Genomic DNA, 21762 nt, shown 5'->3' with positions numbered 1-21762 from the left:
GTACCTGTAAAGACACCTCAGCTGGAGCTTTTTTCACTGTAAAAATTCTTAAAAATGCTCAGGTATTTTCAGCAGTGAAAAGGTGAAGAACTGCATTTGCATGCCAGAAGGTTAATAACTTAAGAGGCATCTGAGGGTTGGATATGCAAAAATATGGAAATATTCATGAGTTTTACTTTGCATAGAGTTGATAGTCAACTATTGCTTATGCAATAAAGACAATTTAATGAAAGCCCAAGCATACAACCAGACTGACTGACTTTCAATTATTCCTGGTGCCATTGACTTGAGTAGTGGAGATTTTTTTTTAAATGAGCAAAAAAATGCAGGGTTCTCATGCAACTCTGAGTTTCACAGGGTGAAAAACAGTTTACTAATTTGTTTATAAATGACACAGTAGCAAGGGTGGTAACATTTGATGGATTCCCAATGGACTGTAGACTCTAAAGTAGACCAAAGGCAATCCAGATGTGTTGTTGCTTTAGAGTGATACAAAAATTTCTGTTGTCCACTCTCTTCCAACAAAAAAAAACAAAACAAAAAGAACTCAAACAACAGCTTCCAGCCAACACCAGCTGCATAGGTAGTCTTACTGTAGATAAGCTTAGACACTATAAAAAGAGCATATATTTTTAAAATAGTTTAAAACTGAATTTTAAAAAGTTATAAAATAATGTATACATTTAGTTTTCATGTGCCTTGTTCTTTCCAAATGTAAAATGCTAAATCAAATAAACATTTTCATAAAAGAAAAATTTAAAATTATGTTTTCTGAAAAATGTAATTAGGGAGATTTTTGATACAGTTTTCTATTTTTCCTTTGTGAGAAGTTGAAATTTTGATAAATTTTAATTTCAGGAAGCTTCTTTGTATACATTTATACTTATAATGGTTGCATAATTTAATTAAAAAATAAATCCTAATATCTCTGGGTAAGTTGTAAATCACTATAATTAATGATGTTAGCCTTAACCATTTTCTCTTTTTCAGTGGTTAAAGAGAGTCTACTTGGAGACTACTGTGTATTATGTTGTATACCACTTGATGATAGCAATGCATCGAGAAATGTCTCATAGTAGTCATGGAACACATTGCACATTCATACAATTTTTATTCCTATGATTCCCAGGGATGTTAAAAAAAGTTTATTAAAAATTCCTCAAACCAAGAAAGTTTTCTTACTTATTAATAGCCTGGGCCTTGTGATAGAATAGGGTAGTAACTTGTAGAAATCAAAATTTGTGCCCATACCATGACCTTCCAGATTAATAAGTCATTGGCTATTCTAAGAACTGGTCAATAGCTATCAGAAATGAAGTGTGGGGAAAAGACACTTTGGAAGATCTTGTAAAGTACTGTCTGTCTTTCTGCATGTCTCATCCACATGCACTTTTAGAAATGGCCATGGGGATGTATCCAGTACTGCCCAAAGACGAATTCCTGATTCAGAGCTGGAACAAAGAAACAGATCTCACTGCCTGCCCACTGCTCTGAGCAGCGTAACCACCATAACAAAACAAACAACAAAAACAAACAAAAAAAAAATAAAATTACCTGAGACTTGTTCCTTTCCTTATAGAGCTCTAAAAAATGGCTTGATATAAACCCAAAACAAGTAACCTTAATGCTTAAATTTTGTGTGAAGACCACCAAATCAATGTAATTCATGGCTTCACCTTGGAGGGGGAAAAAGAGCTGCTATTTTTTCTTCCTTTCCAGCAACAGCTAACCTTTTGAGCAACAATGTATTATCTCTGTTGATGGTATGCAACTTAAAGTGGAATATGAAACATCCCAGGTGATCAATATAAACTGGTGTAATTTTTTAGATTACAGCTGACCTTGAGCAATACTTGCAGAAAAGCTTCAGTGACACTTGAGCTCATTTGCTTATGAAGCTGAATGTGAATTTGACTCCCTAACAGTCCACCAAGAGTGTTGTGTGAAACGTCACATGTGAAGAATCTGCCAGCTTCTGCAATATGGAAAATAGGTGGGACAGAAGAAGGTGAAAAATTAAGCTTCTACTCTAGCAACAGTCATCCCGACTTAGTATCTAGATAAGGAGGCACAAGAAACTTTGGGAGGAGTAAAGTTAGCTTGTTATCATGAAAAAGAGAAAGAAAAAGTGGCAGCATGTGGTGGGTTTTTTTAGAGTGTATTCCAAGCCAAGGAAAACACAATAAAACATGCAAAAGGCAGAAGGTTTGTTTGAACCACCTCAAATGTATCGAGGGCTGGTACCTTTGGCAAGTAGAACTGACAGGCAAGTATTTGCTTTCTACATAAGAGAAGATTTTCTTTGATAAACTCTTTACTGATTTTTTTTTCTGACTTAAGTACTTGACAGCATGAGGTATATCCTACTTGGCTTTTTTCAGCCATTACCTGAGTTCCTGTCACACGTGATCTGAAGTTTGGATAGAGGCATATCGTACCGGGCAGCAGGGCTGTGACACAGGGTGAAGGATGAAATTCAAATTGTAACAGCCTGTGCTCAATAACACCTGCTTCTAAGTTTGATTTTTAAAGGGGTTGCCACAGATGATGAGCTGCTTTGAATTATCTCCTGCTTTTTGGCTTGTATCACTTTAAAGGTTCATTTGAAATAGTGCATAAAATATTCTAGCAGCTTGTGCTTATTTATTCCTACTCTTTGGGGAGACACAGGCTTGTGAATTAAACTTGGTTTATTCTAGCATTCATTTTGGATTATAAAACCTGCCTGAGCTATAGGAAAGTGAGGCTGTCTCAGCATAATAAAACACTGCAATCCAAACCAGCCACATTAATATTCCTATTGGTTGTCATTGGAGATATGCCAGTTCCCATATGTACTTCCCCACATTTCAGAGTGTCCTTGCAATCTCATGACTGCTTTTCAGAAGTGCTTGGTGGCTTATTCTTCCTCCTCAACACACTACAGTGAAATTAAGTATTCAAATCGGAGGAGAAAAATGTGGTTAGGATAACTAGCATTTAGCACAAAGTACAAATTAAACCCAGATGATATGATTCTCTCCCTTGCTCCCTAACATTTATCTAGGAATTCATATTTAAAACATATTTTGCATTACAAGATTGAAATTGCTTATAACTTTTTTTCTCCCCTACACTTGACAGGCATTCTTGTATAATTAATTAGTTGGAAATACTGTAAATAGTTCAGATTTTGTGGTTTGTATTGTAAGTGTTCTGTTTGTCTAGTGTAAAAGAGAACTGATTAGAACTTTTGGATAGAGAATCAGGGCTTTGGATATTTCTTGACTATGTTTTTTTTTTCAGTGCTGATGCAGACTGAGTCATCTCTTTCATCTTCTGCTAGCGATTTATTATGGTTATTTTTAATTCAGAAGACAATATTGACATTGCAGTCATTTGCCTTTTTGAATCTAAGTTGTTCAGCTTTTGAGTTCTCCGTTTCTGACATACACATATGGAGCTTTTTTTAGTAAAGTTTTTATTGGTGGCATGTTTATGTCTTAGACCTATCCTTAAGCAAAATTGTTGTCCTATATTATAATTTGATAGGAAATCTTGACTGAAGATTTTAAAGCAGGAGGGGTGAGTGATGGATTTGGTATTTATTTAAAGGTATGTTCCTCAGTGCACACTGGACCATATGATGTAAAATCTTTTCTTATTCAAAAGCATACTTAGTAAGCCACCATCACTTATTTCTAATGAGTTACAGTTATCAGTATCCAAATATTTTTTCATTTTTAAAACCACTGTACACTTCATAGATCTCTTTTTACTTTGATGACAGATTCTTTACAAGAGCTTCTGGGAGACCCTCTGATGCAGTTCCAAATTATTCATGAAAACTACCTGTGACTATAAATGTATATTGTTCCTATTTCTTAGTATTTTTAGATAGTTTGTATGCATTCTAACCTACTACTAGATACAATGTCAAAAAGACACAGATGAACTGCAGATTGGTTTTTTTTCATCTACTCAGGCTACTTTGATAAGATATGTCAGCAACTTTACAGGTGACCTGTTTATTGATCAGGAAGCATTTGAACAGACTTCTGTGAAGTGAAGCATCAAGGTATTTTACTCTGCTTTGCCCATCAAAAATCATTGAAGTGACTGGTATAGTGAGGATAAAATTTAATAACCTATGGGGTTGATAAGAGTGTTTGTGCGTATATGGTCTGCTTTGTGCTGCAGTCAACATCTGTCCCTTCAAATAATGTGGTCCCTATTCCCCTGAGTTCACAGACTAGTCAGTGGGAATTAAAGCAACTGCAGGCAAAATAAGAGACAGGCCTTTTTTAGTTTATCCAGCATGATGGGTAGGATATAAAATTAATATGCTATAAATAGACTGTAAAGTAGGAAAGAACAGGCAGATATATTTTATTTGTTTTGTTGAGTGTGAATACCAGAAATATGAGAGGCTGCAGTTGATAGGACAAGAGACCCATCTCATCTGCTATCTGGCTTCCAATAGCCAGGTACCTGAGAAATAGTAAGAACAGAGCAAGTGCACAGCACACTTTAGTTTCAATGATTTTTAGGTCTTGAGGAATTTGAAGATTGGGGTTTGTAGATGTTTTGCATTTGTGTTTAATGACATTAGGTGGCCTTCATTCCATTGATCTAATTATTAGAATCTTAAGAAGACTTGTTTTTGATGGGAATATACTTGTTATTACCCTCTGAATAGGGAAGTCAGAGTAGCAAATGTCATCATACCTATGACAAAATTATCAGTTCTCTTGATGTAAACAAAATAGAGTGGAGTGGAAGTGTCTTCTTGCTTCAAAAAGGTACCATTCAAATAGACCTAAGCTGCCTTGGCTTTTAATATATCACTGAGATAAATGGTATGGAGGAGAGTTTATTTTTTTGCTGCTGTGATGCTGGCAGGAGAGTGTGCTCTGTAATTGATTAACAGGGCACAGTGCATTGACTTATATGGGGAAGGCTATTATATCTCAGTAACAGGAAGGTATATGTGATTCTCGTTACAGTAAGTAAAAAATTGGATTCTGCAGGAAGTAACTAAAACTGCTGGAAGAACAAAAGGTTCCCAAAGATTTATTTTTTTTTCTTCTTATATCTGTGGTATAACAGTATTTCATATTCTAACAGAAGTTTAAATAGTGCAATATATTTAGCGAAATATATTTAGTATGGAATTGAAATTTTCATACAGGGCTAGCAATATTAGCTTATGTAAGCAGTCTTTTAACTTTTGTTCTTTTGGACCTAAAGTCATGAGTTAATGATGAGATGCAATAACTTTTTAAAGTCTATTACTCTGAAATATAGTCCTTCCCTATAACTCATACACGTTTATGGTGAATTTCCCATACTTTTAATCCTAAATGAGCAGGCAGATTGGAAGGTTTGTTTTTTTTTTTTTAAAGCAATGAGAAAGTGGGATTTATTTTTTTTCTTATAAGTTGGTATGTCAAAATAGATATAGGACAGGATTACAGTACTAAACAATAATGAAGGCAAATGGTATCAACTCAAGTTTTTTTTCTAACCCCCACCACAGTATTGATGATTACAAGAAAGTTAAGAAATCAGAGGGCTCAGATTAAATACTTCAGAAGCACACATACATACATGAAGCATTTTTGTGACTGTCTGTAAAAACTGTGACCTTAGTGGCAAATAGATGCTCCCTATGAGGTTATATTTTTTTTTTATTTTTATCCCAAGTCAAGCTTCTCTGTCTTTTTTATTTGAATCCTAGAGTATGTGTTAATGAAACAGAGATAAGGCAGACCATTAATGATTTAGAAACTAGCATTCATTCCAAATAAATTTTCCATATTTCCTTTTGTGAATCTTCAGCATTAGCACCAATATAACAGCTGTCAAATAGAAAAGAGGGAATATTCTCAATAGCTACTGGAACCAGTAAAAGATCTGAAGTTCTGATGAGCTTCTATTCTTGGAAGAGGCTTTTTTCATCTGTCATGTTTTTTCTGAGCTCATTGTCAAAAACCTGTTTATTTCTGTTGCAGAAATGAAGAGTTTGCTCATATTTTTGAGATAACTTTTTTATAGTTTATTTATGTTTTAGGATAGATCTTTTATTTCACAATTTTTTTGAGACTATAGTAAGCAGTAGCCTCCCATTATATTAGTAATAAATAAAATTGCATAAATTGAACACATTTTTTATAACTAAGTTTTTATAATTCTAATATTTTTCCAGGAAGATGCAGGTTTTTCTTCCCACCCCAGTTTGAAGCTATGGGTGGCAGAAAAATTGCATAAACCTAACAATTTACTTTACAAGATATATTTAAAAACCCTCAGGAAACAGAACAAAGGTACATATTCAATCTTAGCTTTCATTACTGATGAGAACATGGTATTTTTTCCTTAAGGGAAAATATCATATAATATAAGGATGCAAAAATTATATAAAAATATTTTGTTATGTATTTTTAAAAACTTCTGATTGTGTGTTGATCTGCTTTTAAATGTTTCATTCCAATTTTACCTACACAGCAGGATTAATGGCAAATGCCTTCAAGTCTCCAGCTAGATAACACTAAAAAATAAGTGGTAGGGCAAGCAGTTTGCAAGTTGAAAAGTAAATATGATCTACAGAAAATAAACCAATAAATAAAGAAATGCTTCAGGAAAACTGTCAAGTAGTTCTGCGTTTATATGATTATGGCACTTAGGACAAAAATTGGCAATTATGGCAGTCTGCTGCTCCCTTCTATTCTTAGCTTTAACCTTCCACCACTTTGGCTGAAATAAAAGCAACCTGGCATGCAGGATCTGAAAGCACAGGTCTGTCCTCTGTGCCAGACCCTGCTCCCAGGCTGAGGTGTGTGCTGCCAGGTGTGGTGAGAGGAACACCCAGCTCCAGGCTTCTGACCAGATGTGCTGCTCTGCTGCAGCCAAAGCAGAGGGAGGAGGAAATTGATCTTTCTGGTTTGTGGTATAAGCAATAATGTTTCAAACCATTTATCTTCCCTTGTCAAAATTCCATCATTAAATACTGTGCTAGTGAACTTAAAAGTCATTGGAATTATCCTTTAATTCAGTCCAAAGCAGCTGCCCTTTACTCTTGCTTGTGCTTGTGTGATTTTTTTTTTCCTTTAATGTTTGTTAACTCGGAGATTTGTAAAGGACACTTATTTTCTTTGTTAAATGTCAAAATACTGATTCTGGAATTAATCTTGTTTTGTATTTCTGTATTTCACCTTCTATTTCTCTGAAAGAAGATTCATTTTTTTTACTGCATGAGACTGCACATTTTAGGGGAATTGCATTACATATTACTTGATTTACTCAAAATGCTTTTTTTTTTTTCCTCTTAAAGTTCTTTAGAAGGTAGGAATAATTTGGTCGCCATGTGTGATCCAGTCTGACCAAACTACTGGATTTTAATTGTACCAAAACTAGGTGCTGTGGCTGAACATTAAATATGCTGCTTATGCATATTTAGACCTATTATGTACCACCTATGGTGACCTAATACTTTCTAGATTCATAAATCGAGGGTATTTCCACTTACAGCAGATACTGGGCTGAAGTGCGTGTGTTTAAAAAGATTGGTGAGCCTTACTGGTGTAGGCTAAGGCTTTTTTTTAGTTTTACCTGTGATATAAATGAGTAATTTAAGCTACATATTTCCCCCATCTGTTGAATTACCTACAAAAGCTCAACAAAAGGCAGTACATAAATTGAGTATTTGAAAAATCTTAAGCCAGTTCTCTTCATTCTAAGTTATATCGTATAAAAGAAGGAGATATGCTTTACAGTTTTTTTCTTCATTAGGAAGGCTACTATACTGATTTTAGGGTTTTTTTTCCATTTTAGATGCTAATACCAAGTTAATCTTCTTTATAAAGGGGTAAAATGGAAGTGAGGTACTCAAATGAATTATAGAGATTAGTTAGTATAGTGTTTTTCAGTCAATCTGTTGTATCTGATAATTCATAGGCATTATTTAATGTTCCCTAATTTATTTTCTTTTTTTTTTTTATGTCAGATTTATCAGCACTTCTATTACAGAAATGAAAATGTGTATCTTATCAACTTCTTAGAAAGCTGTCATGATAATACTTTAGCACTAGTTTTTTTGTGTCACTAAAAACATCTCAGATACATCAGGGTAGGCTTTATTGTTCAACTGCTGTATCCCTCAGGAGGGTGATGGCTAATAGTGAGATATTACTATTACCTTATTTTGTCAGTGGTTTAAGTCTTTATTTTGTCATGTCAGTGTGTGTGTGTCTGTGATTTTTGTGGGTTTTCTTGTGGTTTTTTTGAGGTGAGTTCTTGTTTATTTTGTTGGTTTGTGTTTGTAGGGGTTTTTTGTTGAAAAGCTGTGATGTAGCTACATGCATTCCACACATACAAAAGTAACAAGGGTGTGTTATCACCCAGAGGGAAAATAAAGGGCATATTGTCACTTAATGCATATGACTAACTAAGAGCATAAAATGAATCTGTTTTCTTGTGTTTCAGAAAAGTGTGATGAACCTCTGATCTCAGCACTACCCCATTCCTCCTTCAGCAGTTCATCATCCATGACAAGCAGCTATGTGCCAGGGTATGCCAAGTTAAACAAGCGAGGAGGTAAGGGACATTCTCAACCTTAATGTTTGGATATTACAAGAAGCGATGAATGATATTTTTAATGCGAAAATGTGTTTTTTGTGGAATACTATTGCTTATGCTTGTTTGAACAGAGTGTTTTTATGAACTGAATTAATTCCTTTTTCATTGTACGGGACAGTAATTTCACTGCAGGGAGAAGGGCACTACCAGTAATACGTAGCAGCAGGGGCCACGTGCCTGATGTCAATGGACTCATTCAGCACAGCTGCATAATTGGCTGCACAGAAAAGGGTATACCTGTCTTCGTTGGCTAAATAAGCACATGCAAGGTCATAGGTTGGAACAAAAATAAATAGCTTTGATGTGATTTGTTGACATAATTTGTTCCCAGCTCAGCAATGCCTGCTGTCATTCAGGTTTTTTTCTGTCACCACAGGGACTTTTGCATATATATCTGTAATGCAGTGAATATATCTGTAATGCAGCAAGTATCTATCTGAACTTTGTTCAGGCATAACAAAGCTGCCTCAGATTTAGTGGCTGGAAAAACAGGTGCATAAATTTGATGGTCTACCTGGTTTAACGATACTTAGGCACCATCCTGATGCCTTGTAAGACCACCTGGAACAGAAGCTAGACAGTGTTAAAGGAATAAAGTAGGTATTTATTAAAAAAACCTTCAAAGGATACACTTTGGGCAGTACAAGAACCAGGCCATGGCTCCACCCAAGATGGACTCCAAGTTACGAGTTTTCACACTTTTATAAGTTTTGGTCCATTTACATATTGGGGTTAATTGTCCAGTTACAGCTTCAGGTTATGAAGTCATATCCTCCCAGATTGCTCTCCTCAATTCGCTGCTGTTTATACATTTTGGGCCTGAAGCTGCAAAGGTGTCCTTGACTCTCGGGCTGGAAAAGGATTGTTTTGTCTAACTCTACCATGAAGAGAACTTGCTAACACTTTGTACAAAGTTGAGAGTTACATACAAATGCACCACACAATCTGGAAAATATGGAAGCTAAAACTTAAGGCATCATTTCCCCCCTTTAGACACAAACACTGTGAGTAGTGCTGGTAGCACTGCCAGCTCTTCCAATTGTCTGGAGGTCATCATGTAGGAAGGGATGAGCTGGGTCTAATGCAAGCCAGGAAGCATAATCTGTGAGTGGGTAAGAATATGAGGTGGGTCCAGGCATGGATATTCCTATCATGTGGTTCAGGTAGTATCTGGAAGCTAAAATGGGACCCCCAGGCTCACTGGCAGGGTGAGTGGGTTCTCCACTGAATAATGTAATTATGGCCTGTTCTTACTCTCAGAGTCCTGACACTGATCTTGGTTTGTTGGTCTGCAACTTCTTTGTATATTTGTATTTTACAGGAGTGTAATTCTTGTTATTTGATCTCTTTATTTCTATCTTTGCTTTTGTTTTTCTTATGTTGTTGTTGATTTTTTGTTTGTTTTTGGTTTTGCCTATTTGTTCTCTAAAACCAGCTTTAGCCAGGTCCCAGGACTTATAGTCTTGCTTCCTCTGATGTCAGCCTGTGCCTGGACATTTAATAGCTCTTCTATCATCCCAGATTGTGGTCCTCTACTCTACATTTTTATACAATAACAGTTTATTCTCTGCAGAATAGGTGTGATAGGTACAGAAATATACCAAAATTGTTACACCATTAGACCCTAGCCCATGCAATCACACAGCTAAGTTAAATGTATAACATATTAGGTTATTAAAGTTGATTAGATTGTTAAAGAATTGCTATTGCAACTAAGCAATCTAAACAGAAGACAAATACAAGCTTAGAGAAAATATGACTGATGAGCTCTAGCGCTACAGGCCTACAGATCTGATACAAAGCCTGGCCAGGCCAGGAGCATTGGCAATTTCTTTGCTTTTAGGCCTGCAGCTAGTAGATAACATGGTTTGTTTCTTCTGAATGAGAATAAATGTTGTTTTATGCTGGTTTCAGGCTTTTATTTCAGTGTTCCATGTATTTTGTTTCATGCCTTTTGTAGTTCTCACACTTTCTGTCGCAGTGTGTTCACGTGTGTGTTTTGGTAGGCTGTCAGGTGCCTTCAGCTATGTCTTATAATGTTCATCAGATGAAAGGAATGAATTCTAAAACACTGCTTATTGTTTTGGTTGAATTCTGTTGTATGACTATATTTATGTCCTTTTCCGTTCTATTCCCTGTTCTAAGTTTAATGAAAGGTCACTAGAACCACTTCAATAAAATATAACTTAGCATCAGCTTGGCTTGGAGGATCTTCCTAATTTTTTAGATTATTATTTCTCCTTCTAGTTTACAAGACTACTTATTCTGTTCTAACTGAAAGGCAGGTTAATATTTGGAATTTAATTTTTTCTTCTAATTATATTTACCCTTTTATTCTTACACTTATAATCACTACAGTGCACTTTCTTTTACAGATTTTTTTTTTTTTTTTTTTACCAGTATGGATCCATGGTGTCATTAATCAAACACTGGTTTTATTTCCTCATTGGAAATTTAGTTGCACCTCTTTGTTAAATAGCAGTTTCATCTCTTTGTTTAAATACCAATTTTGCTAGATTGTTTTTATTCATCTCTTAGTACCTATGAAGCTCAGCACAAATACTTTTCAAAACCAAGGGTCTATGTACATGATCAAATACCATTTTCCTAATCCTAGTGGCAGTAAAAGTATTGCAGAATTCAGGAATGTGTTTAACACAAAAACTTGTCTGTCTGTGTTTATGCTTCTGCTTCTGCAAGTGATGGAAAATAGCTCAGTTTTAATACTGAGCTATTTTACAACTTCATGGAATTACAGATATTGCTAATCAAACCAGTAATAAGTGAATCCAATTTTTTCTCTCCAAGGAGTCATTATCAGCTAATAGATTCCCAAATCAAATATGCTATTTAAACCACACTGTGCTCAAGTCATTAAATGGAAAGAACTCCCCCTCCTCTAGCCCCAGACCCTTTAAATTAAAGAAATGCACATTTGAAAATTCTACTCTCCAACCCAATTATTTTTCTTTCCTGTTTTCATAGCACTTCACTCTAGACTGGCAGAACACTTTATTTGAATAGATAGTATACTTTATCCCATTGATTAAGACACTGATTCACTGAAGAGCCACATCATGTTATATTATTAAGAAGGCTGGAATTGCTACTATAGTTGTTGTTCAGTTTTCTGCTATAAATGTTGCAACTGGAAGGATGCACACCAAAAATAAATTAATATTTTCAGCAGTTTTTAGGAGGCTTCAAAAGCAGAAACATCCATGAATTTACTCTAATGTTTGATAACACTTCATGTACAAATTCTATACCTACTCATTTAGACAAATAGAATTAAATCTTTGTGGAATGGCATTGATCTGGTAACTGCCAGGGTATATACGTAGGGTGGGTTTCTGTGTCAGTTTGCGAAAATATTTTGCATTTTCCACATCTGTTCACTTAAACTCCTGTAATGGAGTTAGCATCTTATGGGTTAGCATGTATACTTATTTCAAAGGAAATGCAGATTTGATAGATAGAAATTTGATTAGAAGTGGTAACCTCTTCATCAATTTACTTGGTGGTTCTTCTGCATTGCTGCTTTTTCCTTTTCTGAACCTTATTTCGTGTTAAACAAGGAGAAGTATCCTGGGGTTTTACTCAGGAGGCTGGGTGGGGTGTACAGGGGTGGAAAAGGTTATTTTTCATTATAGAAAAAAAATTGCTGATTGTAGAAACAAATATTTAGTGGTTACCTACAGGTCTGTCAGTGTCTCCCAAACTCGTACCTATACATATTAAAATTGCCATGTTTCCACACTTTCCATGTCACTGAGCAAGAATCTTTGATTTATGCAATCATTACAATCTGTATTTCCTTTATCACAAAGAGCCAAAAACCTGGGGGAGCAATGAAAGCCTGCATTTTATGCCAGCTCTCATTCATGGACCCACAAAACCTGTCTCATGGGGTCCCCTCCTTCTTCTGCCTTCTTGGGTATTTTTAATCACAGCAGCTAATAAAAGCAACCAAAATACTTTCATTTTATTACCATGGAAAGAAGCAGGGAGCAAGAAGGTCCCAGAAAATGTCAATAAATTTGTTGCTTTCCTTTGTGAGCAGCCATACTACTCCTAGATATACTACTGCTTATCAACAGATTTAACTAGAGTTAATGCTGGACAAAGCCAATGCTGATATCCCCATCTGGCCTGCAAAGAAAAAGGGGTGAAGATCCCTTGAAATTCAGCTGTGATAAAACTTCTGTGGAGCGAGAAGGATGCAATCAATTTTGCAGTGAATTTAGGTTTGGAAAAGGTAGTGTGTTGGCTCCTGAATTATGTTAAAGGCTTATAAACTAAGACTTGTACTTAAAAATTTAAACAGTCTGAATTAGCAACTGTTCAGACAAAGCTGGATGTAGTCACCTTCTATCAAATTACCCTTTTGGTAGTAAGGTCTTACTTCATTTTAAACAACTAAGTCTTAGTGCTCTACTGTATTGTAGTATTTAGCATATTTTTCATTTTAATTTTAGTTATGTGTGTGCTGCTTAGAGCTAGTATAACAAAGGTACATATTATTTTTGAAATGTCTGTAACTTATGTGAGGGCTAAAAAGCACCACAGAAGAGGAGACATGTTCATGGCTTTTCTTTTTTTGTGTTTGTCACTATCACTTTTATCTATATATGTGCAAATATTGCAAAATCTTTCAATGCTATGAAATTCTAAATCTTCTTTCTTTGGATGGACTTCTTCAGAAAAATAATTTTGAGTTTTCTCTCAATTATTAGCTCAGATCCTCCTCCTGTGTAAACTGAGCAATTCCAAATATATTAAAATATTCAATGTACTATTTGGAGAATATGAGGATGTACTATCTTTAAAAAAAAGTAATTTTACTTTATAAAATGACTGATACTGGAGTCAACCCAATTGACACATAAATATATGCTGTTAAGTCATTGATAGATATATTTAAACTGGAATCTAGTTATCTGACTATCTAAAAAGATTCCAGTTCCTTATATTTTTGTCATACCTCTTCTCCCACAAAAGTCTGTATTTCTGCCACCTTAGTAGCTAAAGTGGCATCAAAGAAAAGGAGACTTTTCAATGAGTTAATTATACAGCTTTTAAAATATCTCCTCAGTAACTTTTTCATATGTGATGTCAAGGTGATAAGGTCTCACATCTTATGACCTGCCATCAGCAGGATCAATGGACTGCATCACATAATGAGAAGGATTCCTAGCACATGTTTGATATAATGCATTATCAATCTTCCTTTTAATGGTTCCCAAGCTATTGGACCCTATACTTCTCACTAGTATGAGAATTAATGCTCATACCATTTTAATTTAGGGAAGGAATTCTACATTATTTCAGCATAATGTAATGTTATATAATATAATTGGAAGCTGCTTGAAACTGAGTAAAGTCTCAGAACTTCAGAAGTAATCCCAGCAGACAGTGAAAGTATGAAGGTCATAATGAATTTTTGGATATGTGAAAATTATCTTTTGCACAATGGAATAAAAAAGAGGAAATTTGGCACCCAGGGGTTCTGTTTTAAGTCCAGTATTAGCAGGGAATCTGATGCTACCAATGAAATTGATAGCGTAATATGAAAGGAAGTTTCTGTAGAGCAGTTGATGCTCAAAAAACAGTCTTTCTATCACCACTGTGTAATTCACATCCAGGCTTTCAGATTACCTTTTAATCAGTGTGTTGACCTTGCCCTGTTAGCAGCAATATTAATGTGACTATAAAACAAGCGTCAGAAATTTTAAGTGTTGGCATAGGTGTAATTGTGACAGGGGTTTTTTTTTTTCTCAGTGGACTTTTGAATTCTGCTTTCTGTGTGGAAGATTCAATAATTTGTCTATAATGCGATATGATTCTTTTATTCCCCAGATTGTTTCCAGTAAATCAATCAGATCTATGGCAATGGTTCTACTAAGTAGAAATCTTTCTAAGTAAAAATGCTTGTTAGATCCTTGCTTTTGAAGTATTCTTGGGAAACCTACCCTAGCCTCTTTTTATCTTCACTTTTAAAATCTCCAAAACTGTAATGAATATCACTACTTCTGCAATTGTTTATTACTATTGTATAATGGAATAGGAGAAGCGTTTTATGTAGTTTTCCTTTCAGCAAAATGAATGTCGAAGGGACAGCCTGGATTGTATGCGCAGTCCAGGCTTGTACCTCCACAGGACTTGCCAGGAATTTAGTTTGGGTACAAATCTTAAAGTAAGGTGGTGCTCCCACTGAAATAACATTTTTTCTAAATGAACCGTATGGAGTTAGCATGCACACTGCAGATCATCACCTTAAATAGTGCAATCTCCTTGTGTTGACAAGGACACCTTTGAGCTGACTAAGAATACCTGTGTACAACACAACTCATTGTATTTTGATTAAAACCCTTTTAGGAAAAACTCCTATGGAGTTGCCAGTGGTTTGGAAGTTCACTATCCAGGTTACAGTATATATTGTCTTTTGAAAGTAGACAAGATCCTGAAAGTAATTAACAGAGTAGTGTAAGAGAACTGCTAAAATCATGAAAGAGAAGTATCATCCACTTAGCTTTTATATGTCTACAGGAAAGTTCTTGCTGAGATAAATTACTAAAATATAGTTGCCTTTTAAAAAGTAAATAAACTGCAGTTCTCTTTCTGTAAATATGTACTTTAGATAAACACAAGTTTTGTGTTTAACTTTTGTTTTTAGAAAAGTTTTACAGTCTACTTCAGTATGTTTGCTAAAACCATCTCATGAACACTGTAGATCAAACTAGGTTTTCAGAAGTCAGGACAAATTGATAACCTTTATTTATTAAATAATTACTTATCCATTTAAAAATATGGAAAGTTACTTATGGTTGAAAAAGATAAGCCTCTATTGGTTCACTTATTAACAGATGTCCCAAAAAAATGTTTGTGTGTGACATGGAATTATTCGTGTTGTACACAGTATAAACAGTATTTCTGGAATGCTTTAGAGAGAATACAAGCAACTGATGTTTTGTATGTGGGGAGTTCTCTGTTGCTTGAGGGTTTTTGGTTTTGTTTGTGTTTCTTAGCGTTTTTTTATTCATTTCATTTTTTATTCAAGGCATGGCTCCTTTAGGAGCTCCGCTACCTGTGAGAGTAATTGAAATATTTTCATTTTATTAGTAACATGTCCTTTTGGTATTACTCATAATAAATTTTTTGTGTAGTGCTACCTTCAGTGTCTGGGTTTGTTTTTACTTTTGTTTTTCTTTTAAAATCCATAAAGGATTTGGGTTCAGTTCATAGCTTGCATAAGAAAAATGTGTAAAATTTTCTCTGTCTTTTTCTGCCTTACATTCTACCATATAATCAGTTTTGTTTATTGTTCGCCTTCAAAATAAATATTCACCCCACTTTGATTTGTAATGTAATCCACAATGCACCTCAGCTCCATAAAAACTTATATCCCCCTTTAGAATTGATGCTTGGTTGACCTTAGAAGTTGTTTTCTGTGCTTTAAAGACCTGGCCTAATCAAATATTTTTCATAAATACCTATTAGTTGTGGAAAGAGTTCTTAAAAAGACAAATGAAAATATTTGCACTAGCTCATTCCTCCAAAAAAATATTCATTCATTGCAAGACAAGAGTGAATTTTGTGAAAGTGTAGGAAAAAGAAGCATCATGAAGAGGAAAGTGTCAGTGTATATCCAGGACAGACTCATGCGTTGAAAAAATAAGTTTAAAAAGACATCACCCTTTTCATTCAAAACACAATCCAAGAAACAAAGTCTGGAGAGAGTGAAGCTCAAGTAATTGCATTAAAAAAAAGCGTCATTAGCTTATGTTAATTTACCATAGCCTGATGAATACAGAAAGCATGACCGTTTTTTCCAGTTCATAACTAATTTGTTAATTAAAGTGTTCAGAATACCTAATTGGCTTATTTCATACATGTATAGATGGAGAGCAGGAAAAAGGATAACACTGTGCACTCTAAATTTATAATTTTTTCTTACAGCAATCATTTGCAGAGGCAGCAATTCCAAGCCCAGCTAGAGACTTAAGGCAAATGGGAAGATTTCTCGGGCATCAGGGATGGAGACAGCACATCACCCTAGCTTTACTGAACAGCTAGCTTTTTTTCAGAAAAATTCATCTTAGTTCATTATTGTTTCTGATTGTAATGGGCAGCTGGGTTTGGCAGGAAGGTGGCTGTGCTGGCGGCAGAGAGGAGGCAGCCTCACAGAGAGCCAGACTGGATCTATATATCACAGACACACTTTCCCCATGTCCTTAGGGTACCAGTGCAGCTCTGGCTGTTTATCCCCAGAGCAGCCAAATTCTCAGCTTTCAACTGCTTTGAGAGTTTAATTTGACTGTTTCTCAAACAGCATAGCGACATTAAGTAAATAGTTAAGAAATCTCTCTTCTTACTGGCTTCATCTTGAAAATGCAGACCTGATTAGCTCTCATGCTGTGCTCAGAATACTGTCATGCTTTAAGTCAAGCTGGAAATTAAACCCGGAGAAGAGGTTTTGGGGAGATCTCATGGCAACCTTCGCGTACCTGAATGAAGCCCACAAGAAAGGGAGAGGGAGACTTTTTACAGGAGCACGTAATGACAGAACAAAAGGGAAATGTCTCTAAACTGAAAGAAGGTATGTTTCTATTGCATATTAAGTAAAAATTCTCTACTGTGAGGGTGGTGAGGGACAGGAACAGGTTTTTCAGGGAAGTTGCAAATGCCCCATCCCTGGAAGTGTGTAAGACCGGGTTGGATGGAACACTGAACAGTGACAGGTTTCCCTGGACATGACAGGAAGCTTGGGAACTCTATAATCTTTAAGGTCCCTTCCAACCCGAACTATTTTATGATTCTATTTAAAAAACTGGCACACTACAGTTAAATTGTTGACTTACTATAAATGGAAAGTTGTCTGAAAAATGCACAGTAATGACATATTAAAGTTCAGCTAGATACCCCTTGAAACCACTGTGTCACAAGGAACTTGTCTACACCAGAGTTGGCACACTGAAAAAGCAAGCTGGAAAACTTCATGTTCCTCGGACACTGGGACTACTTTGTTTGCACAGAATAATGGGAACATGCAGGATTAAAAAACACCCCAAAAACTCAGTACAGGAAAACTCGGCCAACCTCTTTGGGCAGATCTGATATATTTAAAAGCAGCAGAGACTGAGAGTTTAGATATCCTAGACTTGGTTTTATATACAGAAACTTCAGACTTATATACAGAGCTGTGTAAGTACAGAGCTCTGGAATTAAGGCAAAGATGTGTAGTGGGTGTACAGAAGATGCACTGTCAGCTCTTCCCAAGGTCAGTGCCTCCTGCCAGATGCTATGAGTGTTTCACCCTCTCCTGCACACAAAGCTCAGGTTTTCCTTACACAGATGGGTGTAGTGCAACTGATAAATTGCTGCTTTGAGCATTTGAGCCAGAGCATTGCCTTTCCCAAATAAGTCATAAACAAGCATAAATGCTGGTAGAAATGGGAGCTATTTGGCTACCATTATAACCTCCCACTACAGTTATATGCTGAAAGAGAGAAAAGAAGTAATGTGATAAAATGAGGCTATTTGTTGCAGGATGGGAGAGTGCAGCTATTATTCATGTTTCAGCTTTCACAATGAGATTATTCACAAGAAAATCTGAGCTACACAGTTAGAGTCAGAACATTAATACTTGTTTTTCTGTATGTAAGTTACTGTATAAGTCACAAAAAATATCTCTGGATCTATAAGAGTCTGACTTAGCATCCAGTCTCATGTCATAGATGTGCTGGTGGTTTCTCTTTGTTTTCTTTCACTTAGGTGAAACTAATTTTTAAGTCTTTTTTGTGTGCAAGACTCACTTTGATGTTGATAAAAATGGGCCTCATTTGAAGTGTATCAACTTTTACTGAGCAAAATAATTTTCTTTAGAGAGCTTCAGCTTTACACAGGCCTTCTATAGTGAAGTAAAGGCGGAAAGAAAAGGGATGAGTGATAGCTCAGGAGTGTTGTATAGATCTCCCTCAGAAGTTTCCTGAGCAAGAGAAAATATTTGCTTTGAGAGAGAGAGAATAATTTTTCTTTATTAGGTTATCACTGTAGCTGAGATTTGAGAATCCACTAGACCTGCTGTTTGCAAATAGAGAAGGGCTGGTGGAAGATGTGGTGGTCAGTCCATCTGGGATACAGTGACCATGAAGTAGTAAAGTTCTTAATATTTGGTGAAACAAGAAGGCGCATCAACAAAACTTTTACACTGGACTTCCAAAGGGCAGACTTTGGCTTACTCAAGAGACTGATTTGGAGAGTACCTTGGGAAACAGCTCTTAAAAACAAATGGGTACAGGAAGGATGGATATACTTCAAGGAAGAAATCTTGAAACTGCAAGTCTTTGAAAGTGCAAGTTTTAAGGCTGTCCCTATGGGCTGAAAGACAGGTCAGTGGGGAAGATGACTGGCCTGGATGCACAGGGAGCTTTTGCAAAAACTCAGAGAAACAAACAGGGTATATCACCTTTGGAAAAAGGGGTAGGCAACTCAAGAAGTGTTTAGGATGTTGTTAAGTCATGTTAAAAGAAAATTAGAGACACAAAAGCTCAATTAGAACTTCACCTGGACACTTCCATGAAGGATAGTAAAACATGTTTTTATAAATATTTTGATAGCAAAAGGAGGGGCAAGGAAACCTTCATTCTTTATTGGACATAGGGGGAATATATTTATGAAAAAAAGGCTGAAGTATATAACACCTTCCTTGCCTCAATTTGCAACAATATAGGCATCATCCTCAGCACAACAGGCCTTCTGAGCTAGTAGATGGAGACAGGGAACAGTATAGCCCCTCCTGTAATCCAGAAGGAAGCAGTTAGAGACCTGCTGAGACACTTACATGCTTGCAAGTCAATGGCACCAGATGGGATCCATCCTAGGCTCATGAAGGAGCTGTCAGAAGAGCTCACTAAGCTACTGGCCATAATTTATCATCAGTCCTGGCTCACTGGGAGGTCCCAGATGACTGGAAGTTGGTCAGGGTGACACCCACCCATAAAAAGGGATGAAAGGAGGATCTGGGAAACTACAGGCCTGTCAGCCTGACCCTGGTGCCTGGCAAAGTTACAGAACAGTTTATCTTTAGTGTAATCACACAGGACCTATAGGATGACCTGATCCAGACAGCATGGATTTAGGATGGGCAGGTCCTGCCTGACCGACCTGATCTCCTTTTATGACCAGGTGACCCACTCGTGGATGTTGTCTATTTGGACTTCAGCAAGGCCTTTGACACTGTCTCCCACAGCACACTCCTGGAAAAGCTGGCAGCCCATGGTTTGGACAGGAGCACTCTTTGCTGGGTTAGGAACTGGCTGGATGACTGGGCCCAGAGAGTGGTGGTGAATGGTGCTGCATCCAGCTGGGGGGCAGTGGTGTCCCCCAGAGATCTATCTGTGTTGGGCCCAGTCCTGTTTAATAGCTTTATTTATTATTTGGATGAAGGGGTGCAGTTCAATAACATGAAGTTTAATAAGTCCAAGTGCTGGGTGCTGCACCTTGGTCACAATAACCCTCTGCAGCACTACAGGCTGGGGATGGTGTGGCTGGACAGTGCCCAGGCAGAAGGGGACCTTGGGGTGCTGGTGACAGCCGGCTGAACATGAGCCAGCAGTGTGCCCCGGTGACCAAGAAGGCCAGTGGCCCCTGGCCTGTACCAGGAATAGTGTAGCCAGCAGGAGCAGGTAAGTCATGGTTCCCCCTGTACTTGGCACTAGAGAGGCCTCACCTTGAATGCTGTGTCCAGTTCTGGGCCCTTCAGTTTAGGAAGGATGTTGAGCGGCTGGAGCATGTCCAGAGTAGAACTACAAAGCTGGCGACGAATCTGGAACAGAAGTCCTGTGAGGAGCAGCTGAAGGAGCTGGGGTTGTTAGCCTGGAGAAGAGGGGGCTCAGGGGAGGCTTTTATTGGTCTCTATAACTGCCTGAAATGAGGTTATAGCCAGGGGGAGATTGGTCTCTTCTCCCAGGACCAGTGAGAGGATAAGAGGACACACTTTTAGGCTGGACATTAGGAAATTATTCCACAAAATAATATATTGATATTTGAGCATTGGTATGGGCTTCCTAAAGAGGTGGTAGAGTCACCACCACTGGAGATGTAAGAAAAGGCTGGATGTGACAGTGCCATGGTCCAGTTGACAAAGTTGTGTTAGGTCACGGGTTGGACTTGATGATCTCAAAGGTGTTTTCCAACCTGGCTGATTTTGTGAGCATCAGGTGACTATAACTGCAAGGTGATAAACTGTTGATGTAATTAAGAAGCAACAGTTCAGTTATGCTGACATATATAGGTAATATTGATATAGCAATAGATAAAATGAAGTTATACTTTGTGTTTTCTGCATGAAAATTTGTTGTGCTGGAGTTCAGTTAAGGACCAAGCAATGGTCAGAAAAAAAAGCATTGATAGAGGTTTATCCCTTTCCTCCTGCTATCTGCACTGTTTTTTGTCTTCTGAAATGATCCATTTTTTTGTCTGTGATGTATAGTTCATGTAGGAAAGTACTGTTCTATATTGAACATCTTTGAGAGTTTGTCAGCCAGCTAAGAAACAAATGAATATCAACAAATGAATATCAACAATTTTTTAACAGCCCTAAACTTTTCTGACTGCTTCTAGGACAGATTTTTTATTTCTTTTAGGACAAACTTGTATTCTTTATGACAAAATTTGTTTGAATGGTCAATTTTCCAAGTCACTCAATGTTAGATAAATTGTCTCTGCTGTGAATCACAGGGCTGTATAATGTGATAAGCAATGGGAAAAAAGAATTAAAAGCCAGCTTGCTTGAAATCTGCTTTTTGAAAAACTGTCTTTTAGAGGTCTTTGCTTTTCACTATTGACTACCATCAAATTTAACATTCCTGCTGGGCTTTTAGAAACTCAGCTCCCAGCAAGCTAATTTTGCTTTAGTTAAGAAAGTTGTCAGAAATTATTTGATTTTTGTAAGGATCAAAGGGTCCTCTGGTATTTAAAAATAGGCACTTGATCATGTCTATAATTACATAATATTTATAGATCAGGAATAAGTTATCTTATAGGTATCCCTGTCTTCCTTGTTTTTGCTAATGTAGACTGGATGATATGAAGATGACTGAGTTTTGAAGGAGCAATCAGGTGACTTTGAGTAATGTAAAAAGA

General features: G+C 36.6%; 1 protein-coding gene across 1 annotated transcript in view; it reads left to right on the top strand.

The window, feature by feature from the left end:
• Positions 1–21762, top strand: part of CNTNAP2 (contactin associated protein 2) — a 1026949-nt gene that overhangs the window by 315967 nt on the left and 689220 nt on the right. The window contains exon 2 of the mRNA XM_058833182.1: positions 8464–8574. Within this exon, the coding sequence (XP_058689165.1) occupies positions 8464–8574 (111 nt within the window). The remainder of the gene's footprint in view (positions 1–8463; positions 8575–21762) is intronic.

The sequence above is a fragment of the Poecile atricapillus genome, chromosome 2 (genome assembly GCF_030490865.1).
Source record: "Poecile atricapillus isolate bPoeAtr1 chromosome 2, bPoeAtr1.hap1, whole genome shotgun sequence".
NCBI lineage: Eukaryota > Metazoa > Chordata > Aves > Passeriformes > Paridae > Poecile > Poecile atricapillus.
This window is presented reverse-complemented; position numbering and strand designations above follow the sequence as displayed.